Source organism: Meriones unguiculatus, chromosome 14, assembly GCF_030254825.1.
Source record: "Meriones unguiculatus strain TT.TT164.6M chromosome 14, Bangor_MerUng_6.1, whole genome shotgun sequence".
NCBI lineage: Eukaryota > Metazoa > Chordata > Mammalia > Rodentia > Muridae > Meriones > Meriones unguiculatus.
This window is the reverse complement of record NC_083361.1, coordinates 18,502,590-18,527,608: the sequence shown is the minus strand read 5'-3', so window position 1 is coordinate 18,527,608 and position 25,019 is coordinate 18,502,590. Positions and strand designations below refer to the sequence as shown.

General features: G+C 46.1%; 1 protein-coding gene across 1 annotated transcript in view; it reads right to left on the bottom strand.

The window, feature by feature from the left end:
• Window positions 1-18,304, bottom strand: part of Cog7 (component of oligomeric golgi complex 7) — a 54,754-nt gene extending 36,450 nt beyond the window's left edge. The window contains exons 1-6 of the mRNA XM_021640640.2: window positions 18,012-18,304; window positions 13,774-13,922; window positions 13,422-13,538; window positions 9,269-9,437; window positions 3,391-3,473; window positions 2,348-2,470 (exon numbers count right to left, since the gene is read on the bottom strand). Of these exons, the coding sequence (XP_021496315.1) occupies window positions 2,348-2,470; window positions 3,391-3,473; window positions 9,269-9,437; window positions 13,422-13,538; window positions 13,774-13,922; window positions 18,012-18,180 (810 nt within the window). The 5' untranslated portion in view covers window positions 18,181-18,304. The remainder of the gene's footprint in view (window positions 1-2,347; window positions 2,471-3,390; window positions 3,474-9,268; window positions 9,438-13,421; window positions 13,539-13,773; window positions 13,923-18,011) is intronic.
• Between the last annotated feature and the right edge of the window lie 6,715 nt (window positions 18,305-25,019).

The window sequence follows — 25,019 nt, the reverse complement described above, 5'->3', positions numbered from 1 at the left end:
ATGGCCATTCTCGAAAAGGTCTGGCAAGTTCTTCTCCACCAGACCATACCCTGCCCTTTCAACCCACAGATCTACTCTCAGGGACTTAGACATGAGTACAAAGACCCCCGAGAAGTGCTGTTCAGAGTGGCTTTATCAACAGCCTCAAACCAGAGCAGACCAAGTGTCTACCAAAACAGAGTGGGCCACATTTAATCCCAGTACTTGGGAGGCAGAGGCAGGAGGATCTCTGTGAATTTGAGGCCAGTCTGACCTGCACAAAGAGTTCTAGGACAGCCAGGGCTAAAACGGAAAACAAAACAAAACAAAACAAAAAGCGGGGGGAGAAAGGGAGAGAGAAAGTCTGTAAGCAAGCTAACATATATGCACACCTATCATAGTATTCAGCCATAAAAGCGAACAAACCATGATACAACAATGCACAGAACCAAAAGTCTCATGGAGAGACCAGCCCACAAACTATCTGATGTACAGAACACTAGAGTAGACTAGCGTAATTTATGCAATCAACAGCATCAACAGCATCAGAGCACTTCTGGGAAAGAAGCACAGAGAACTTTCTAGAATATCTTGAAAGGAGATGAAGTTACACAGGTATTTCCATTTATTTAACTACTCACATGGCATACTTAAGATCACTGCATTTCACAATTCAGTCTAAATAAACAAATACTCTGGTTGATAATATGTAATATGTGTGTATTCTAAAGTGTATGATGCTTGCAAATTACCTTTAAATAAAGCCAAAAGTAAGCAGTCTCAATGAGCAGATGGAGAAATAGATGGAGGGACAGATTTATGACAAAGCAAACACAGTAAAATGCCCCTTGCAAAGCCTCAGGGTAGAGAGTAAAACAGGAGGTCTTGGATGCACTCAATGGCAGAGCATCATCTGTCTAGTATGCCCAGGGCCCTGGCTTGGAGTTATGGGACAGGAGGAGCAAGGATTTAGTTCAGTTAATAGAGTGTTTCCACAAAGCCTAGGCAATGTCCACAGCAACACATAGAGCAGGCATGACAGGAGGTCCACAGCTACACGAAAGAAGTCCCTGAGACTCTGCCCCTCATCCCCAAAACAGTAAAAACAAAAGCAACAACATGAACCAAAGGTACAAATGAGCATGTCTTCCAAACTTGAGGGTGAGAGTCCAGGCTCTTCTTAAATGGCGTGGGACATTTTCATGTATAGACTCTAGGTGGGTTTGTTGGTTGGTTTGATGATTTTTAATCCTTGATACAAGACATGTGCAAGAGGCAAGGACTGTGAATGAACGTGGGCAGACAGGCACACTAGAAGCTGGTAGCTACATGAAACTGTGCACTTAGAGCCTACGTTCAAACAACAATAAAGAAGGACAGAGAAACGGGAGGCTGAGGAAGGAGGGTCACAGTGACTCTGAGGGCAGGCTTGGCTACGGGCAGGAATTTGTCTCATTAGAAGCAGGAGGATGGAAAAAAAAAGATATAAATCAGAACGCCAACTTGAATGACATAACCCTGCAGAGGGAATTCCAGCTACAGCCAGTGGCAGGTGATTATCTAAGCAGTTATGACTCTCGATGAAAATAAACCACATGGCTCTCAGGCCTGAGCCATCAGCACTCCCGAGCAAGATGGGCTTTTCCCCTCCCAGAAGAGCTGTGCGCCTCTGACATCAGACAGGGAAGGGTGGTTCATACCCTATCTACAATGGCCTATGGACTGAGAGAGGAAGTGATGGGAGGTTCCCACTCAAAACCTAGGGCTGACCTCACCCTGCTCAGAGGGCACCTTTAAAACGAGACTTTTCCTCAAGCTCTGAGTGAGGACAAGGGAGCCTGACCTTAGCTTAAGATAAAAAACAAAACAAAACAAAAAAAACAGTCCACTACATGGTTGGAGAAATGTCTCAGTGGTTAAGACACTGGCTGCTCTTCCAGAGGATGCAGGTTCAATTCCCAGCACCCACACGGCAGCTCACAACTGTCTGTAATTCCAGTATCTGGCACCCTCACACAGACATACATGCGGGCAAAACACCCACACACATAAAACAAAAATTATTATTTTTTAAATGGCTGCGCACTCCACCACCTGATTAAGGGCCTCTGGCTTTCGGCTATCACAATAATAGCACTTAGGAATGCCAGCGGCTCCCAGCTGACCACTGGGAACACTGTCTCACTAGATCCTATTTGAGATATAAAGGAAAGTGATAAGAAGAGTTTCCTTGGAGACCCAACAAAATTCACTGACGTGAGTTTATAAGCCTATGTTTTAACCCCTTGGGTGACAACAGCACTTGGTCCTGGGCAGTCACCCATTCCCATGCTACCGTAGGCTTTGTCCTTCAACAAGGACCGCTTACCTGTGTGGCCCACTGGGTTTGTGTGTGCCAAGCCCCGAGCAAGGCGTCATAGAGGCCAGTGAGCTGCTGGTCCAGTGGAAGGTCACTCTGACACAGCTCTTGCCAGGCTGCTAAAAGCTGTACCTGCAGAGGCATAGTGAAGGGGATGTCTTACTAGGTACCCCGAAACATGCCGGAGAATTGCCCCGTGCCACTTCAGAATCCATTGCTGCCCACTGTACTGAACACATAAGTACCGCTGAAATTCATCCATTTGAGAGAAAGCAGAAAGCAAACAGGCAAGACAGAGGCTCCTGCTCTCATTGCCATGCCATCAGATTTGCTGACCTCCGCACAACACTGTCTCCTCTGACCCCACCCCAAAGCAGGCCACTGTGCTTCCTTGGGGCACACTGCAGTATCCTGAGAAGCTCTTAGAGTGGCCATCAGCATGAGCTGACACTTCATGCCCTCCACCATATGATTTAAACACATCCAAGGGCCATCAAGATGACTCACTATGTAAAGACATTTCCCTGGAACTTTGGTGACCCACATAAAGGGAGAAGGAAAACAGATTCCGTATCACTATCCTCCCACCCACACGCGCACCGTGGCACACTTGTGCCTGCACACATGCACCTCACAACAACAACCACGGCAATAATAATTATAAACAACTAAGACAAACGAAACATGAGTACTGTGCTTGAATTAAGATTAACCCAGCAAGCTGCAAGTTGGCAGCCTAACCCTTGAAAACATAAAATTCTTACGGCTTGCTAAGGTAAAGCTTAAGACATGAATCTCCTTTAAGAAAAACAAAAACAGGAACAAATTAAAACAATGTTTTAAGTCTGTGAAGGAATCCAGGCTGAAAACCCACTGACTTGTTCCAAGTGACAGTTTAAAATACCTATTGAGTGGATCAAGAGCACCCCCTACTGGCTTTAATGAAAAGAAAAATGACTAAAGGACAAGTCTATCCAACTTGGCCTTTGCCTATGAAAGATTTCAGCAGTGGCAGTGGCCCTCCACAGTCATGATCACTCACAGCCGCTTACCTTGTGACACTTGTAGTAGTACGCAAGGAGCTGGGGCATCCGGTCAATTTCTGTAAACACCTTCACAAATACTTTTGACTGATCTAAGAAACACAAAATGTGCACATACTATTACCAGGTTCCCAGGGCAGCCCAGGCAAGCGACTCACTCTGATAAACTCAAGTATATGTCAACTAGATTCAGAAGTTTCTACTCAACTGAGATAATCACTTAAACTCAAACAAGAGAATCATAAGCAAAAGAAATAAAGGCAGAACATGGGACTCAGTTACCAGACATTGCAAGCCTAAGCTTATTAAAATAAAACATTAAACATCGTTATACTGCTAAGATTAGTGGGCATGGTGGCACATGGCTGGAATCCTAACACTCAGGAGGCTGAGACAGGAGGATGACAGCCTGGACTACATAACAAGCCCCTATCTTAAAAAGCAACACATAGAGGTACTGGAGAGATGGCTTGGTGGGTAAGAGCACTGGCTGCTCTTGACCTGAGTTCAATTCCTAGCACCTACACGGCAACTTGCAACCTTCTATAACTCCAGCTCTAGAGGATCCAATGCCCGTAGAAGTTCCAGCCTCTGTGGGAACCAGGCACAAACATGGTGCCCAGGGCAGACAAATACCCATCCATGTTAAATAAGAAAACATTTTTCTTAAAAAGCAACATGAGGAGTGGGGTAATCAGTCCATGTGGCTGGACAGAAAACCATGGTGAGCTACAATGCAGCACTGATTTTCAATTATTCTGATTCACAAAAACAGCCATTTCACCTGACTCCACTAATGTTCATGTGAACTGAAAAACAGTGAGCAAGCCAGCCTTCTGTCAGATGCCACAAACAAATCACTCTTCACCGCCTCTGGCTGTGCTTCCTCTTATGATCTAGGCGGTCTCCTGGGTCCTAACCAGTCAACCTAAACTAGGGCTCCCTTCCAGCTCTGTCACACCCTCCCCCTCACAGAGTCACACCACACTTACTATGTCAGGCTCTTTATGTAGCCACTTGTTCTCTTTCCCACAGACAGATAGAGAAGCCACAGGAGGGCTGTGACATCCCCTGTCTTGTTTCACTGTTCCTTGCTAAAATATTACAAAACATAGTTGCTGGAAGCACACAGAATTGTACTAAAAGGATTATTATCTAAGTAGCACTGCCAGGGGTAGTGCTAGAGGTAGGAGGACTGAGAATTCAAGGCAGCTCACAACTGTCTGTAACTCCAAGATCTACAGATATACATGTGGGCAAAACACCAATGCACATAAAATAAAAATACATGAATTAAAAAGAAAACTTGTGTCTGTGCACAGGTATGTGCACAGTATGTGGGTGCCTGCGTAGGCCACCTGATGCTGGAGCTGCAGATAACTGTGAGCTGTCTGATAAGGATTCTGGGAACAGGACTCCAAGCCTCTGCAAAGCAACAAGCCCTCTTAATTTCCAAATCCAAATTCAACCCTCTTTCGTGATAAAAAAAAAAAAAATACTCAGTCATCTAGGAGCAGAAGGAAACTGCCTTATCATAATAAAACTGACAAAATGCTCAGTTAAGATAAGAACCAAGACACTGCTGAGACAGCTCAGCCGTTAAAAGCATCTGTTGCTCTTGCAGAGGACTGACAAGGGTTTGGTTCCAGCACTTACATGGTGGCCCACAACCATCCAGAATTAGTTCTGAGGACCCCGGGAACCGGGCATGCACACGCGCGCGCACACACACACACACACACACACAGGTGAAACAGTCATATGCATAAAACAAATACATCTAAAAATGTTTTAAGATAAGGAACAAAACAAATCCAATTTCTCTAGTTATATCCAACTTGATACTGGAAGTCCTAACCGGAGTGGGTAGGCAAGAAAAACAAAGGGCATCCAGATGGGAAGAGGAGTGAAACAATCTGTGCAGACGTGTTCCTGCTGCAAAAACCCCGAAATCCACACCACAAATGGAGTGAGAATTTTGGTTTCTTTAAAAACCCAGTTGTGTTATGTAAACATGTTTTTGTTTTAATCCCAGGTGTGGGATATGGGGCTGCTTCAGACTGTCCTCAGCAGCAGACTGTTTGCCTGTGCGTGCTCTGGCAGGGGCATGATTCTGCCAGCTGAAGACATTTGTGGGGACTCTAAAGATGGTATGAAAAGACCACAGCCCCAGGAGAGGAGGCGGCTGTTCCTCCTGCTGGTTCCCATTGCTAGATTGTCAAGTGGTTGTGAGAAAAGAGACAAAAGAGATATCTTGATGAGATAAAGACTGGACTTGCTCCAGGAACTCAATGCCCCTAATCAGCAGCAAGTAGCCTAAAAAGATCTCAACATGCCCTCTCCCCACTAACCTTCTGTCTCTCCTACTTGCTGTTGGGGTGTTGGAAGGGATTGGGGTGGAGAATGGTAGATATAAGAACCCAAATAAAATAGATTAAAAAAAAACCACACACACCAACGACAAATCCTACGAAAACTAATAAATTAAGAAAAGGCTCTTTTCTTGGGTTTGTTTTCTTCTGGTAGTGCTAGGCATTAAGGCCAAGGCTTTGTATACACTCAGGGAGAGCTCTACCCCTGAGTTACACCCCCAGTGTGGAGCCCCAATTTTGACGTGGCTTCACCACTAGACTAAGGCAAGCCCAACTCTCTTGGGCCCTCACTATGAAGAGACTATGAAGAGCAGGAAGAAAGCATCTCATGAGGGAGAGCAACGTCACAAGTGGGAGGTTAAGCTGCTTCCCCACACGCTGAGCACTTGGCTACCCAGGGAGCTGCTGTGGCAGTTCTGTCGTACACCTCTGGTCCCGGCTTAATTACTAAAAGCACCCTCCTAGGGACAGAGATGGAGTCCAGTGGTGGAGTGCCTGCCTGGCAAGCACAAGGCCTTGGGTTCAATGCCCACCAATGCAGGGGCACAGGGAGGGTGAATGCTCTCTTCAGCCATCAAACAGAAAGAAAGCCTGCCATTGGCAAAGACACAGAAAAACCTGGAAAGCACCATGCCAGAGAGAGAGAGAGAGAGAGAGATCCAGTATGCTCACATTTTATACATGCAATCCAGAGTGAGAGGGAAAGCAAGTATGACTGAATCTATATCACAATGGTCACATTTATACATGGAATCCAGAGTGAGAGGGAAAGCAAGTATGACTGAATCTATATCTAGATCTATCTCAAATGCTGAGCTTAGAGGAACAAAGGAAAATGGGGAGTGCTGGTGGGGAGGGTTGGGAAAGAGGAGATCTAGGTCAAAGGGCAGTTATGAGTAGTAGCACAATGACTACAGCTAATAATAATGTATTCTAGACCTGAGATTTTTCTCCGAGTAGATCATCACTGTTCTCACCACAAAAAGAAAGGGACAACTGTGTGCGATGGTTGTGCTCCCTTGATCACAGTAATTATACTATGTATCAACTCAGCTTATTATACACTTTAAGTACACACAAATTCTTTTAGGAGCTGAAAAAAGTTTTATTTTGTTCTCAATAATGTGCTTATTTAATAAAAAAAAAATTATGGCTGCAGGTGGGAGGGTTCCAGCTGGGTGGGCTCAGGATGGAAGTGGGGTTTAAGCCTAGGTTCTCAGAACATACCTTCAAACCACACCTCAAGTGCGCTACAGACAAGATGGAAGCGTTTCTGCGTTCCCTGTCCTCCTATACCCTGGGCCCCTTGACTAGAAGTACAGTTGGGGGCAGCCTTGAGAGCTAGAAAAGCACTTCAAGATGAAGCCTGACCCAGACCTCAAGGCCAGAAAGGTCCTGGCCACTAGACTCAACTTGAAGGAGGAACAAGTTGAGACTCAGCGTTCCTTGGAGCAGGAGATGCGCCCTCCTTTTGCCTGGCTGCAGCAGTCCATCTGGAGATAACACCTCTTCCTGTGCTTCCCACAAAGGCCACTGCTGCTGGCCATCGAGATACAGGCTCGTTCCCATCAATCCCTTGGGGTCCTCAACCACCTGTGAGCACAATTGCTGATTCTCATTGCCCCATGAGGCCACTCCAGCATGCAGCACGACCACCCTTTCCGACTCCTGGCTGCACCAAGCTCCCCAAAGTGCTGGATGCTTTCCAGAGACTCAGGGTCAATGCTTCAACATCTGGGAGCCAGGACAGATGGTGGTATCGGACAGAAATGACATGGCAGATGACAAATCAAGATGAATCTCCATGGGCTTCCCATAGACTCTGCAGGGCCACAACCCACAGGCTGGAGGTTGTAGTTCTAATTCTTTTAACACCCTCCCCCTCAAGAGGTGGCCTGTACCCTAGTATCAGCTCAGTATGTAGCAGAGGATGACCCTGATCTTCTTCCACATTCTAAGGGCTGATTACAGGCTGCAGATGCCACCAGAATAACCATTTTCCCTGGGCTCTTTTCCCGTGGTTTTGTTTTCTGGTACAGGATCTTACTCTGTAGCCCAGGCTAGCCAGGAACCTGGAGAGGCCATCCTGTCTTAGCCTCCCTGGTGGTGAGATTACCTGGTTTATACTGTTAGCTTTGTGACCTTTCTTTATCATTTACTTTGTATCTGTGAGTATTCTTTTTTTTTTTTTTTTTGAGTCGGAGGTAGTTTACCAGTGCTTCTCAAATTGCTTCTTTAGAGACCTATTTGGGAGTTAGATCTGGGAGTGGCAGACTGATAAAATGGAATTATTGATAAATAAACTTTATTTTAAAAATATTATATAGTCTTTATACATGTGACAATGATTTCTATGGGCAAATGTCTGTGTGTTCATGTTTATAAATGTGTAGCTTTTATATAACTTTCAAAGAAAAAAATGCCAAAATCTGAGGTCAGCACACCCACTTTCCCTAAAGCATACTGAAAAATTACAGCTCTTTAACCACCCTAAGTTCATCATTAGAAACACACTGTCATCAGCAAAACTAACGCTGCATCTCACAAGCCAAGAGGTGTCTACAGAACAGGAGAGAGAATGCAAAATACCACTGTTGACTACCGATGGCTTCAAAGGTAGAAAAACGCAGGCTGATGCCAGGCCTTCAAGTCTGCTGAATAAATGGCTACTTCAACAGGGGACTTCAACAGGATAGTTTGAGGGATCATGCAACTCAGAAGAGAAGGGCTCACATGACACATGAGCAGCAGCAATGAACACAGACCACAGAGAGCCGTGAAGATCAGCCAACAGCATGCATGCCCTCTGTGGTGGTATACATCTCTAGTCTCAGGGCTTGGGAAGCAGAGGCAGTTGGCTCACTATTAGCTGCAGGCCAGCCTGGTCTATACATCAAGTTCCAGCCTAGCCAGGGCTACACAGTGGAACCCTGTCTCAAAAAAAAAAAAGGCCAGCTTCACTGCTGTCACTTCTGGCTGACATTTTTGTGGATGAAGTATGTAGGAGTGAAGCCTGTTGACGTCTGCAACTTTGAAAAGAGTCACAGGGGGGCTAGGAGTGCAGCTGAGAAGTAATGTGAATGCTTAGCATGCACAAAGCCCTGGTTCTCACCACAAGACCACGACTTCCCACACCAAAGACAAAGAAGGGCTGGAGCCGCACTCAGTGGCACAGCTGTCAGACAAACAACAACAACAACAGTAATAATAATAAAAGCAGTGAGAAGGAGCAACAGAGAAGTGATGAAGCAAATGTCAGGTGGGCATGGAGCTTAGTGGCAAGCCCTTGCCAGGCCTGGGTCCCATCCCCAGCAAGGGGAGACAGCACGGGAAAATGACAGTGTTGAGGCCGAGAGGCCATCTTCACGGTACCTGTTTTAACTGTTCTGTATGTCAGGACACTTAGTATAAAATCTTAAAGCTATGGAAGCATCATGAAGTTACATTTTTCTGCAGTCTACAGAACTGAATCAACACAGCCTTTTATTTACACTGTTGAAGCTTGCCACACTCACCTACAGACTGAGAGGTGAACGCCGCCACGATCTGCGGGCTGGCCAGGGCCTCCAGCCTGTTCTTGAGGGCCTCCAGGTGCACACATTTCTCTGAGTAGTCTGGGGTATCCACAAGCATCGTCAAGCTGTTCTGCATCCCCGTCAGCTTGGCAGAAATCACAGCTATGTCCTATAAAAAGACAGAACAGACGATGCTTATTTTAAAAGACTCCCAACACCTCCACTGGAAATAAAGAAAAAACATTAAAAGGCAGCTCTCTGGGGCTAGAGAGACGGTTCAGCAGGTGAGGGTGCTTGCCAACAAGCTGAATATTCTGAGTTTGCATTCCCCCAAGGCCCCACATGATGGAAAGAAAAACCTGGCTCTCGCAGACTGTCCTCTGACCACCACGTGTTCAATGACACAGGTGCTTGTGTACACACACCCAAACACACACACACACACACACAAATATACATACATTTTTAAAATTTAAATTTAAAAATATTTTTAGTTAAAAAAGTAACTCATTAAAAATAAAAAAGTTACACGTAGAAATTATGTTTAACATTATCAGTACCAAAATAAACAAAAACGAAAACAAGGAAGTACCATCTTCTTCTAACTGAAAAAGCACCAAAATGTCTATTTTTGGTAAGGATACAAAACAACAACAACAAACTTCTGTCTAGTAGCACAAATGCATAGTCTAGGGCTAAGGAGATGGCTCAGTGGTTAGAGGGCTTGTTGCTCAGCAGAGGGCCCGAGCTGAGATCCCAGCACCCACACACAATATTCACAGGGCTAGGGCTGTAACTAAGCCGTAGAGTGCTTGCATAGCATGTTCTAGGTCCGGAGTTTCATCACCAGCCCTAACAGAAACATCCTTTTAACTTGGTGTTTTCTTTTCTACAAATTTTTCTTAAAGAAATAATCTGAGGTTGGGCATGATAATGTATACCTTTAATGCCAGCATTCAGGAGACAGAGGCAGGAGGATCTCTGTGAGTTAGAGACCAGCCTAGTCCACACAGTGAGACCTTAATTAAAAAAAAAAAAAAAAAAAAAATTAAACTAAAAACAAAAGAATCTGAGGATTTCTGGTGTTTGTTGGTGCATATCCACAATGCAAGCACTTGGGAAGTAGATGCAGAAGAATTGGAAGTTCAGGGTCAGCCTGGGCTGCAAGACATCTTGCCTGAAAGACAAAAAAAAAAAAAAAAAAAAAAAGAAAGAAAGAAAAGAAAAGAAAAAGAAAAAGAAAATATGGTAGGACCTGAACAGATATACTGAAAGTTCTCAAAAGAAGGGGGAAAATAGCTAAGAAATATCTCAAAAATGTTCATCATCATCCCTAGTAATTAGGAAAATGCAAATCACAAGAATATAAAAAATTCATCTTACCCTGGTCAGAACGACAAAGATCAACAAAACAACAAATGCTGGAGGGAGCCGGGCAGGCAGCACACACCTGTAATTCCAGCACTTAGGAGGCAGAGGCAGGTGGATCTCTGTGAGTTTGAGGCTAGCCTGGTCTACAGAGGTAGTCCAGGGCAGGAGAGGCTACACAGAGAAACCCTGTCTCAAAAAACAAACAAGCAAACAAAAAGCTGGAGGGGACATAGGGAAAAGGGAACCATCATTCACTACTGATGGGACTGTAAACTGCTGCAGCCACTCTGGAAATCAGTGTGGAGAATTCTCAAAAAGATAAAACCAAATTGACCATAAAACCCAGCTACACCACTTCTTGACATAATGCCCAAAAGACTTAATCTCCTATTTCATAGATATTTGCTCAGCCATGTTCACTGTTGCTGTATTCACAACCAAGAAAAGGAAACAACCTAAATGTCCTTCAATTTATGAATGGATAATGAAAATGTGGTACATATACACTATCGAATACTATCCAACTGGAAAGAAAATGAAATGACGAACTTTTCAAGTAAATGGATGGAACTAGAAAAGAAGAAACTGAGTGAGGTAATTGAGACCCAGAAAGACAAACACTGCATCTTCTCTCTTACTGGGAGTTCCTAGCGCCAAATCTTCAGATGTGAGTACATATCCTGAAGTAACTGCAGAAACCAGGAAAGTAAAAAGGCACCAATTGGGAATGGTGGGGAGGGAGCAACAGAAATAGCAGAGTACAGATGATCTGAAGGGGGAAATGGGAAAACTAGAAAAAAATGGGATGGGGAAGAGGCAGGAGACACTCTATTTAAGGAGGGAGAAGATAAATATAGAAGAAAAAAGGGTAAAGTAACAGTAAAGTGGTCCAAAAAGTCACAAGAAATCGAATCAAACTATTAACCATCTCCCTAAAAATATCTATAGTATGCATAAGTAGGCACGTATGTGTGGAGAGAGGGAACAATTAAATAAACTCCCATCTCTAACAGTGGTCCCTCTCAGAGCCACAGACCATCTAACAAACCCCCAACCCCAGGCATGAGATGCCCTTTTTGAGTTGTTGGTGAGAGTTGCTGTCCAAGAGACTCCCAAAACTTCATAGGTTATTGCTCCTGGAGCTGGAACCGACCTGCGAGCCTCCTCCCCGAGGACGAGCTTTCATGGTACCAGAAGGCACCATGCAAGCTTCCAAAGGAGAGAGGCAAGCAACATTCCTACCCAGCTGTGATGCCTAGGAACCACAACAAGCACAGCATGATAACTCTGAGTGGGGGCAGGAATGGGAAAAACATGGTGGTGGTAACCAACGCCTCTCTACCTAGGCTTACAACTGCTCAACAAGAGGGATACCACCATGCCTGGTACTGGCAACCTAGCCAACTACCCAGGGTTAGTGACGTCATAGATCTTGGAGAAGAACCTACCACCACCACTTTAGTAAATCAGCACAATCCCTATTTACATTCTAAATATTTGTCCTTGTCCCCACAGATACATGCAGAAGGCGAGAAGGCCCTGTGCACTCAGATAAGCACTGGAGAAGCCAGGAAAAGTTAAACACACAGCCGATCTCTACAACGAGAGAAGATAGTTGGCCATTTCTTCCAGGGTGCTGGGGGAAAATTGTAGATTCCAACCTGGTAATCCTCTCCTACCTGCTGGGCCAGGCTCTGCTGGTATCTCCAGGGTACTATGTTTGTTTATCACAGACTTCCTCCCACCAAAAAACAAAAAAAAAAAAAAAACAAAAACAAAAACAAAAAAAAACCTTGAGCTTTACTTCTAGGCCATGAGACTCATCCTTGTGAGAGATGCCATTTGTTCTTTACAACAGCCTCAGTGACTCCTCTGTTATCTTAGGCCAGGCATTATGTCTACCTCAGCCATTCTCCCTGGGCCCCTGTCCTGAGCATTGCTCCTAAGTCAACAAGAAACCATCTTACAGGTGAAGCTTTGTCATTCGTACTCATGGGGCTGAGTTAACTGTTGTCTGAATACCTTTCCAAAATAGTACTGTACTTAAGTAAATATGACTGAAGTTAAATGATCTGTGTCAGACTCCAGAAGTCTTGGCCCAGCACCAGTTACCAAAACGGGGCAGGTCTGAGTTGCATTCTGACCTCACTCTGATCGGTTTTCCCTGCCTGCTGTAAAGCCTGCAGGGGACCTCCCACAAGTGGAGTCCTCACAGTGACACTGACAGGAGCCTGTAAATGTCCCCATTCTACAGATGGAAACAAAGGGAGTTTCAGAGAGAGAGAGATGGGGAAAGTTTGGCTGCTGAAAGAAAAACAAAAAAGTGCACAACAGTATTCTCACCATGGTGCTAGTTGTGGGCGGGGCGGGGGCAGCTGGAGGACAGCATAGAGCTGGTAAGCGTCTACAGAAGAGAAATTAGGGGCTTGGGGAGTCGGGTTGTCATTTGTTTTGTTTTATGAGAGTTCTTCACACCACACCAATTCACTTCATGCTTGAAAGCAGGTTTCAAAGCTATGACTATTTTCCACTTCTGTGGCCCGTCAGAAGTGAAGTAATTTGCCAAAGTCACACTCTTTGCCAAAGTCACCCCATCTTCTCTGCCTGCATATGTCAAGCAGAGGAGGGAAGTGGAAGTGCTAGGGGCTGGCTTCCCCTGTGATGGCTGAAAGCTCTGTGGACACCCCTTATGGCTCTGAGGAGCCACTGCCTCACTTGCTTTCCCTAAACTCCAAGTTCCTCCGTAAACACCTGGGACAGTGTGCCCTGTAAAGGGACATACTTGAGTTTTGAAGGTCTCCTCTATATCGGCGCTCAGTGTGCTCCACTTGTCAGCTTCCTGAAGCGACTCCGCAGCAAGCTGCATCCTGGACTTCACCTGGTCAATTTCTACCAGGACCTGAAAGAGAAACCGCGTGCGCAATTCAGCCACAGTCCCCTTCTCTCTACCTTTGGAGACCAGAAACGTGTTTTGTGAGTGTTCTTACCCTTCAGCCAGCTAATTTGGCTGAGAAAATAAGTTAGGTGAATGGCCAGCCCGAGTACCGGGTAGAATTCTGAGTTCTAAATCCCCTGTGAGTGAAAACATCTGCCAAATCGAAGATGCCCCACATCGAGCACAGGAGCCACAGTACCTGCATCGACTGTGAAGTGTCCTGTTCAAATTTTTTAATGTCCTCTTTGACAAGAATCATTTGTTCTTTCAGGAAAGATGCCTCCTGCTTCAGGGCTTCCACATCACGGAGCACTTTGGGCATGTTCTGAAGTGCCTGGAGACTTGTTTCTGCAGAAAAAAAAATCAAGAATGGCCACATGCACAAGCGGTAGAAACGGGTGCTAACACAGTGGGAAATCATCACACATGTGGAGATAGGAAGGAAACTTTCCCTATAATGCTAACAATCAGCTTTGAGAAACTGCATGGAATGTGTGGCAAAACAGGGGTCAGAGAGGTGACCCCTGCCAGGACCGTGCCCTCCATAGAATGACAGGTGAAACCATGTACTTCAGAAGCAAGTAATAAACACCAACCTAACCCAAGATCAACAGAAAGAATGAAGAACACAGGTGTGGTAGCATGTGCCTGTAATCCCAACCCTTAGGACGCTGAAGCAGGAGAATTACTGTAAAAAGTGATGGCAGCTTAGGCTACATGGGGAGTTCCAAGCTGCCCTGTTTTACAGTAGGGAGACCTTGTCTCAACAAAACAAAGAACATGGGCTAGAGAGATGGCTCAGTGGGTAAGAGCACCCACTGATCTTCCAGAGGTCCTGAGTTCAATTCCCAGCACGCACATGGTGGCTCCCAGCCATCTACAATAGGATCTGATGTCATTTTCTGGCCTGTAGGTGCACATGCAGAGCCCCATACATAAAATAGAAATAAAGAAAATTAAACAACCCAAAACAAAGAACTTTCCATGGCATGGATGACTGCAGACTCACAGCTGAGAAAGAGGGACATAGAAGGCTTCTGTGACAACCCCTAACCCATCCTGACTCCCACAAAGAAGTAAGAGGCTGGGCGGAAAGCCACCAAAGAGAACTCTTAGCAATTGTGATAGGAACACTGAAGTGCAGCTTTCCACAACTGACGGCTTCTGGCAGTGGGGAAGGACTCAGTTTTCTTTAAGGAGGTGAGCACTGGGCATTTGACCATACTACAGTGAGTATATGGGCAACACAAATTGGACTTCTCCTCCTCCTCCTTTTCTCTTTCTCTTCCTTCTCCTCCTCCTCCTCTTCTTCCTCCTTCTCCTTGGGGGTTGGGGGGTCACAAAGGTTGGGGGAGGACCAGGGAGGACAGGGAAAGAGAGTATTGTCCAGGTTCATGATGTGAAATTCCCAAATAATCAATGAAAAGTTAGTTATTTTAAAAAGGAAGAACCAGGGGGCTGGCAAGATGGCTCAGTGGTTAAGAGCACTGTCTGCTCTTCCAAAGGTCATGAGTTCAATTCCCAGCAACCACATGGTGGCTCACAACCATCTATAATGTGAACTGATTCCCTCTTCTGGCAGGTGTAAATGCAGATAGAACACTCATATAAATAAAATAAATAAATTAAAAAAAATATCCTTTAAAAAAAAAAACAAGGAAGAACCAGGGCTGATGGCTGTGTCACTGCTCACTCTATCAGAGGATAGAATTTGGATGAGGCCTATAACTCTAGCTCCAAGGGGTCTGAAGCCCTCTCCTGGCCTCTGTGAATATCTGCACATGCACACACATGCACAGAAAAGAAAACAAACCTTAAAGCATACAAGCCCAAAGAGCTAGGCTGTAGCTCAGTGGCAACCCACCTGCCAAGCATTATATGAGTTCAGCTTCCATCTGCCTGCCATGGTTTGGTTTTGGTTTGTTTTTCTTGTTTTCATAGTTTTATTTTGTTGGACTTTTTCCGGAGTACTTTTTTCTCTAATTCCAACCTTTTCACAAATATACTCAGTTTTCCTAATTATAAAAAGCTTCCTGAGGGCTGGGATTGTAGGCACATGCTACCACAACTGTGTCCTTCATTCTTTCTTGTAGCCTGCTGGTTTGGAGTCAAGCTGACGTTGACTGCTTGCTTGCTTCTGAAGCACAGTTTCATTCACCATTCTACAAAGGACGCGGCCTTGGCTGAGGTCACCTCACAGCCCCCTGTTTTATCACACATTCCCTGATTTATTCAAGGACCACCTGGGTTCAATGTAGGGGAAAGGTGTGTTTGTCAAGTGACCTTCAAATACGGTTCTATTTGTATTATCAATGAACTGGGTTAAGGACATTTTTAACAGGTGTTCACACAAAATACGTTGCTGCTACAAGTCTCCACTTACTAGAGATGATCAGCAATGCTGCAATTGGACATTTCAGCATCCGCAGAGCACTGGAGATGAGTGACTAGAAACTCTAACCATCTTAGCTTCTGGCTGTCTGCTACACTCTGAATCTGGGAAGAGTCTTCAAAGTGGAAACAAAGGCAGAGGGCAGGGAGATGCCTGAGCTACCAATGAAAGCAAGGCTGTCTCATGTTTCCCCTTAACACATGTGTGAACTTTTGGAAATTCATAAGGTGAATGACAGCTACCTGAGTGCTATGGCTGCCATACTGATGAACATGAAAACAGAATGATGCACAAAACCCAGGGTGCTTTGAAAAGTTTGGGGACTTACAGATACAAAGTGGCCCTGGTTGCCGCACTCAGGGCCCACTGCAGCAGACTGGAGACATGAACACCATGGTCTCCACTTTGCCTCGTGCTCTTAAGACCTGAGGATGTTTCAGGATCCCCCAGTCTCTCTTCTGGTAGCTGTGGGACTGGGGCCAAGACCTGCACTTCTAAACACAAGGATGTGGGTTCCAGGAGCCACTGAGGACCACTAGCCCAATCTTTCACTGCTCCCACAAGCAGACAGTGGGAAAATATACCCTGGAAATTGAACTACAGCTCTGTAACCCAGGCTATGGGGCACTGTGTCCTCTGTCCAGTGAAGCAGCAAGGAAGGGAAGTGACTTATGCCTATCCATACTCTCTCTCTCTCTCTCTAACACACACACACACACACACACACTCACACAAATAAATGTAATTTTTTAAAAAGTGGTCAAAATGCTGGGAGTGGTGGCACATGCTTTTAATCCTAGCACTCCATAGGCAGAGGCAGGAGGATCTCTGTGAGTTCCAAACCAGCCTGGTCTACAAAGTGAGTCCAAGACAGCCAGGGCTCTGTTACACAGAGAAACCCAGTCTGAAACCAACCCCCTTCCCCCAAAAAAGGTCATAAATCTGCAGGGAATAGTGGCACAGACCTGTTCCCAGTCACTCAAGATGTCAAGACACTGAGGCAACATTGCAAATTCAAAGCTTTCTTAGGACACAGAGTGAGATCAAGGCCAGCCTAGGAAACTTAGTAAGACTCTGTCACAAAATAAGAGCATGCAAGGACCTAGATTTAATTCACAGTGCATACACAAACACACATACACACACACACACACACAGTAAAAGTCTTCATTCAAGGTTGCCCATCTTCCTTAGCTTACAAAGACATATTATAATGATTTGTGTCGTTCTCATATACTGCTAAATACCAGGATCAGCTAACTATTTAACATTCTCAAAAGTGCTTCTTTATGCCAGGCATGATGGAACATGTCTATAAGTCCAAAACTTCGGAGTCAAAGGCATGAAGATCAAGAGTTCAAGGACACCCTTCACCATACAGCAAGTTCAAAGCCAGTATGGGTGAGACCCTATCTATCCCACAACCCTCAAAGCAACTTCTTTCAAGATTTATTTTTCAATTATGTGCACCTGTTGAATCTGTGCGTCAGTAACGGGCACGAGAGTGTTCGTGCATGCCCAAGAAGGCCACTGAACCCCTTGGAACTGGAGTTACAGGTAGTGGTGAGCTGTGTGATGTGGTTTCTGGGATTTAACTCAGGTCCTCTACAAAAGTATTGGGTATTCACTGAGCCATCACTTCACCCCTAAAGTAATGCCAGATTTGGGAAGCTGCGGCAGAGGGCGAATCACTGTGAGTCTGAAGCCTAGGCGACAGAGTGAGGTTGGCACTGAGAGGAGAAAACAGAGAGAGAGAGAGACAAGAGAGAGACAGAGAGAGATCCTATAGCCCAGGCTGGACTCGAACTCACTTTGCAATGGAAGCTGGCCTTGAATTCCTGGTCCTCCTCCACCACCTCCCAGGTGATAAAATTACAGGCGGTCGCCACCACGCCCAGCTTTATTAGGTTTTAAAGGAAATATCATGGCCTCGCCAGAGGTGAACACCTAAGTCCACACCTATCTCAGCCTACTGCAGGGCTAGCTGTCCCACCAAAGGAGAGGCTTGGCCCCCGGGCCCGGCCCTTCAGTGGCTGGTGGCTCACCCTCCACGGCGTGGTTCACCTCCTGGATAAACAACTGAAGCTTCATCACCAGGGTGGCTGCGTGGCTGTCCGCCTTCCCCGCCGCCGCGTCTTTGGGGCCGGCTCTGAAGGCCGCATTGATCCAGTCCTTCACATCGAAGTCGTCGGCCAGGAACTTGGAGAAGTCCATGGCGCGCGGCCTTCGGGCTGGCGCAGGGCGACACCGCCTTCGGGGCGGCCGCAGGAACCCACCGCGTCCGCCACTGGCCGCCCCGTCAGCGCGCTCGCCACCAGGCCGAATGTCCCTCGTCGGCCGCCGTACTTTTTCCGGAAGTCCGTGCCCGTTACCATAGCGACTGTTCCCACTCCCGGCTGCGGGCTCGGCGTTGTCCCAGCAAATGCGACGGTTCCTTTTCTGCTAGTATTTGCCAAGCCGCAAACCAACTCGTGTGTTTTCTAACCTAGAACGACTTGACATCTGAGAAGGTGTAAACTCGGTGTGCTACTTCTCTGTCCTCACTAAATGCATACAGCAGTTTTTTAGTTTTGCTTTATGTGGATGAGTGTTTTGCATGTATGTATGTCTGTGAACCACTTGCGTGCCTGGTGCCGGCAGAGGCCAGATAAGGATGAAGGATCTCCTAGAAGTGGAGTTTTACAGTAATTGTGTGTGCTGGGGTTGGAACTCAGGTCCTCTGGACGAGCAGCCAGCACTTTTAACCCCTGGGCCACCTCTCCAGGCCTCCTTAATTCTTATAAATTTCTATAGAATTGATAATGTTATCCCCTCTTTCTTTCTGGTCTAATTTCAGTAATCTTAAAAAAAAAAACTTTTCCTTTAATTCTTCCATTTTTTATCAATTTCTTCATCAAACTAATCAGTTTCCTTTTTTCTCTGAGTTTTATTTGCTTTTGTTTAGTATAGCAAAGTACTTTTGGTTTTTGTTTTATTGGGTTTTGTTTTACCTTTTTCTTATTTTTTTCTTTCTTACTCTGTAGTCCTTCCATCTTGGAACTCGTGCAATCCTCCTGATTGAACCTCCCAAGTGCTGAAGCTGCTGGCTTGAGCCACCACACCATGGGCTAGTATTGATTTCTAATTTAACCCCATGTCTTTAGAAAACACAATTTAAGCTGTTATAAATGTGCAGATTTGTTATGGCCTTGGTAATGGCCTGTCATGGAGAAGGGTCTGTGTGCATTTGAAAATATGTACAATACAAGAAAAGGACATGAGGTTATGAAAAATGGATACAGCTAAAGATAATAAGCAAAGCAAGCCAAAAGACAAAGTCTCGAGTTTTCTCTCAGTTTGGGGGTCTAGATTTTATACATACCTAAAAGAATGTCTAGCATGAGGGCCAAAGGGAGACAGAGGAGGAAGAAAGGAGAATGGGGGAGGGGGACAAAGAGAGGATATTCAGAAGAGAATATAGTTTAAAAACATAGTATAGATGAAATAGGCTGTCTTTGTGGAACCTAGCCCTGTGCATAATGGACAGTGAATACTATGAAAAGGAGGAAGCAGAGGAGAAAGAAAAACATGTCTGAGTGCGGTGATACATGCCTGTAATCCCAGCACTAAGGAAGCAGAAACAGAAGGATGGCCTGGAGTTTGAGGCCGCTCAGGCCTATACAGCAAGACCCTCTCTTGTAAAAACCAACCAAAACCAAACCAACCAAAACAAAAAACAAACAAAAATCTGCAATCACTGGGTAAATATTGCATATATTTTAGTAAAAATGGTTATTGGTGCGCTTCAAAACTTATACCCTTGATTGTCTTCTGAGTTGTCCCACCAATTATTGAAAGACTTTAAATCTGCAACCAACTATTGTTAGCCAGGTGCAGTGGTACACACTCAGGAGGCAGAGGCAGGCCAAGGTGAGTTCAAGGCTAGCCTGGTCCACAACAGCCAGGGCTGTGTAGAGAGACCCTGTCTCACAAACAACACAGAATGAAATTTGTATTGTACTGTCCACTTTTCTGTCCAGCTGCATTTATTTTTGCTTCAGGTTCTTCAGGGCTCTGATACTAGGTGTATGTACACTTGTAACTTTTATCTTTGAGCTATTAACCTAATACCATCATCAACTATACCTTTATCTCTAGAATAAAGCCTATTCTCTCACTTACCTGGCTAATTTTTGAGTGTATTTTGTGTATGCGTCCACTGGTGTCACCAAGGTCCAGGCTATTCTTTATGGGTTTTTTTTTTTTTTCTTTTAAGATTTAAAAAAAAAATTTAATTCTCTGTATATATGTATATTTTTGTATGGGTTTGGTACCTTGTGAATGGATGTATCTAATGTCCAGTCCCCTAGAACTGGAGTTAGTTAGAGGCAGCTGTGAGCCACCCAGTATGAATGCTGGGAACCAAATGTGGATCCTCTGCAAGAGCAGCATGTGCTCTCAACTGCTGTTATGCTTTTTTCTTATAGAGCATTCCATATCCACAAAGGTTTGACCCTTTCAACTGATCCTTGTGTGGGTGGGTATGGTTAGTGCTGCCAACTTGACAGGATCTCCGATCACATAGAAGATGGGCCTCTGGGCATGACCATGAGGGATTATCTTTTAGACCAGGCTGGCCTCAAAACTCAGAGATCAGCCTCCTTCTGCCTCCACAGTGCTGGGATTAAAGCCATGCACCACCGTGCCCCAGCGGGGGATTATCTTAATTATGTTGCTCCAAGAAGAACCAGCTTCGTTGTGGGAGGGACAGTTCCCTGGGCAGGAGGGTCCTGGACTATATAAAATAGAGAAAGCTATGCGGAATACTAGCTTTTTCCTGATTATGTATACAACATGATCTGCTTCAAGCTCTTCCCGCCTTGACTTGTTACACTGAACTATGAGCTAAAATAAACCCTTCCTGCCTTAAGCTGTGCCACAGGTTAGACTACTTTATCACAGCAGTAGAAAAAGAAAGTGCCCGGAAACACAGTGCATGTCTAAACCATTCTCAAGTCTGACCCAGCACTTCCTTCATACTGTGCTCATGCGGATGTAGCCTTGAGGTTAGCCAGGGCTATGTGGTCAGTTTGGGCACCAATAACTCAGAAACCTGCCACAACCTCAGGTAGGCAATGCACCTCCTCGGCTGATGACAAGTGGTGGTCCTGGTGAGGCCAATGTTCCACCCACAGCAAAAGATGGCCTCGCCGTGGGGAGAGGGAACCCTGAGAAACCCCAGTGACGACTGACCCACAAACCGTCCTCTTCATGCACCAGCCAACTTCTCCAAACACAAAGGCCCCTCAGATACCACCAACCCTTCCCCTCAACTACCCAGGGACCTTCTCAAATGTGTACATGCTGCCAGCTGCTCTTTAGAAACATGTCAGTCTGTGTCCTAGTCCTGACTCTATGCCTACACTCTTCAAAATGCTTTTTAATGTTGTATTATGTATGTGCTTAAGAATTGTGAACATCAGTGCAGGTGCAGAGGCCAGAAGGGGGAATCAGAGTTACAGGTAGTTGTTAGCCTTCAGATATGGGTCTAGGAACTTAACTCTGGTCCTCTGCGAGAGCAGTGCATATATTCTTAACCTTTCCAGCCCCGAGCCAACTATTGTTGAGACACGTCAAAACTGACCGGGATAAACAAGGCACAGTGCCTGGCACACATCCTTAATGCAAGCTCTTGGGAACTGGAGCCTAGAGAATCAGGAGTTCATACAAGAGACTTTGTATTTAAGGGGAGGGGGACCCCGAGCTCTGCTACCTGGCTTCAACACATCTTCAGTCTGCCTAAACTAGCTTTATTCAGTTCCTACCACACCTGCCTCAAATGCTCAAAATGGCTGCTGGGTGGAGCAGTGTTTCGTGTCTTTAATCCCAGCACTACAGAGACAAAGACAGGTGGATCCCTATGAATTCAAGGTCAGCCTGGTTTAGACAGCAATCTCTAAGCCAGCCGAGGTAAAATTGTGAGACCCTGTCTCAAACAAACAATGCGGCTGGGAGTGGTAAGGAGGGGCATCAAGGGGTCTGGGACTGTTCTCCTGCATTTCCTCTACCCTTCTGAGGGTTCTTCCAGCTACTGTGTGTGCCTAAGCATGTGTGCAGTCAAAAAAGGGGCAGCCCACTGTCACCGCAAGTGTCATTTTTGTCCCTCATCACTTCCCATAAGCAAACCATGGAAACCCAGCAGAAGAGAACAGCTATCAGTACTGACAGGACTTGGGGGATGCCCAGAGACCACAGCCAACCTGTGGCTGCTTGCTGGTCGGGGGCGGGGGCCTTCCCTAGGCTTGCTAGAAAAGGTAGTGCCACCCCCTGAGCTGAGGTGGGGAGTAGCACTCCCCATCTCCACCAGAAGGGGTCACAGACCAGGTAAGAGGGTTACTAGCTGGGTAACAGGACTCACCCATCCTAGTGAGGAGACAAGGCACCAGAGGTCCTGTGCTTATAGACGTTAGTGTGGTTCTTAACAGTGGGGTTTCTCTGGTCCTAGCTGACCTCGAACTTGGAGATCTGCCTGCCTCTGCCTCCCAAGTGCTGGGATATCACACCCGGACCACAGCAGAATGTTATTGTGTGTGAAAGCATTTGTGTGAACAAGGGTGTGCAGATGCCATCGAAGCCTTGTTGAGGGTGGAGAAATGCCTCAGGTAACGGTCCTTGAGTCTGCCTTTGAGAGGGGATCTTTGTTGTCTTCTACTTTGTATACTAGGTTAGCAGGCCACAAGCCCCCAGAATTCTCCATTTTTAGCTCCCCTTAGCAGCAACGGGATTACAGATGTTCATTCCTAGAGTCCAGCTTTTACAGGGGCCTTGGGGGATTTGAACGTAGGTCCTCATACTTGTGCAGCAAGCACTTTTACCGACTGGTATCTCCCCAGCCTCCAGGTGTGTGTGTGTGTGGGGGGGGGTGCTTGTGTTTACAAGATCTCGTGTCATCCAAATTGAAACTGCTGGTCTTCCTCCATCTACCTCTTGGCCTGCTGAGATTACAGGATAGGCATGGACCACCTGGCAAGTTTGTGGTGCCATCACCACAGTTGAAGGAAACAAACACGGAGACCCTAACCCTAACAAATACAGTGGGTGCAGAGAGGCTGCGGAGGGACTGACTGAAAAGCAGAGGGCACCACTAGTCAGAGGGCTAAAGAAAAATCTCATGGTTCCCCATCTACCAGACCGGCAGCCAGGCCCTGAGCCGGAAGCGCATTCTTCAATGTAAGGTCTGAGCACTGTAGGTGTCTGGGCCTACGAAGGTTGATGCAAGATATCCCGACTGTGCTCCCCCCAAAAACATCAGACCCCAGACGGGGTAGGGAAGGGCATGGAACCAGGTCTGCGTCACAGGATTCCCAATCTGGCCGGAAACGTGGGAGAAAAAGATTTCTCTACAGCAAAGGCTTACGGCTCTTTCAGTTGGACCACTGACACTAAACAGCAATGGAGACAGGCTGCAGCGGAAGCCCAACCTGAGTCTGGCGAACAGAACAGCTGTTCCAGGAACAGCAATGTTACAGTTTTTTGGGCAAAAAGAATGGAATGGCTTGGAATGGCTCGATAGACGGCAGCCATAATCCAGGCTGACTCATCGATGAACAAACAGCAGGTGCCTGAGGCCACTGGGAGAGGTTCCACAGAGGTTGTGGCGGTGCCTGGATAGCAGCCTGGACAGAAGTCATATCCGGGAGTCCAGCCACACATTCTCTGGGGAAAGGGGCCCTTTTTCCCAGTGTCACAGCCCAGAATGACTCTCGGACAATCTTTGATGAAGTAGAGGGTGTGCTCGCCTGTGTTTTATTTCACATGAAACAGGGACTTATAAACCTTGGGCAGTGGGAGGGGCTTTGATGATGAATGCAGGTCATTGGCTGGGACTAGGATGCTGCGATGCGCAGAGCAGGTGACAAGCTCACGTGACAGACCACCTGTAACACTGGGGTTGTGTCACGTGCTCCTGAAGCAGGCACAAAGAGAAAGCTTTGTCCCATACCCTCCGTTCTCAGGATGAGATTTTAAATCTCGAGTTTGAGATTTCTGGGGTTTGAACATACCCATTGCACTAGTCCCATGCCAACTTCCCTGGAGGCACAGTCCACGAGCCCCACAAAATCTCAGATGAAGCTGCCTAAGCCAAGGAGTACCAATTGTAACTTGCCATTTTGCTGATATCGTTAAAAACTGTTGAGTGGATTAAAAAGAAAATATTACATTTACTCGTGTGTGTGCCAAAGCGCACGTGGGGGTCACAATTTGAAGGACCCAGTTCTCTCCTTCCTCCATGTGTCCCCAGAATCAAACTCGGGTAGTCAGGCTTGGCAACAAGTGCCTGTTCTTCAATTGCGAGCCACCTGCTGGCCCTCAACTAGATTTGAAACGTTGCTACCAACTCAGTCTGTAAGGAGCCAGCTGTGGTGGTACACACCTATAATCCCAGCACTCTGGAGGTGGAGGCCAGGAGTATCAGGAGTTCAAAGCCAACCTGTGGTGTGCTACGTAAAAAGAACTGAGGCAGACGACTCAAAAGGAGACTTGTTCAAAAGGAGACACGTGAGAAATACGAGAGCTGAACGTGATTCTCAGGCAGGGCCTACAACAAGGGAGGTGAGAAGCGGCTGTCAGGGAAGAGGGAGGAAGGCAATCGGGAACTGCTCTATCTAGTGTCCCATCAATGTTCTGAAGCATCTATGGTGTGTCTCTGAAAGCAGGTGAGCGCATGTGTGTGCACATGTGCCGGTGGCTAGAGACCAGTGTCCTGCGCCATTCCTCAAGGGCCATCCACCTTACTTTTTCAGACGGGGTCTCACCAATTGCATTAAGCTGGCTGGTTAGCAAGTCCCAGGGGTTGTGTCTCTCTCCTAGTGCTTGCCACCACACTTAGCTTTTCTATATCGGCTCTGGGAATCACACTCAGGTCCCCACGCTTGCACACCCCCACCCCATGCCCAGAAGTTTTACCTTTTGTATTTAATGTTTAATACCTGTCAAAACAGTGACACTAAACACAAGAAATAAGGCTTTATTCAGATATTTCAGTAAACGGAGATAAATTTGAGAAGAAACTC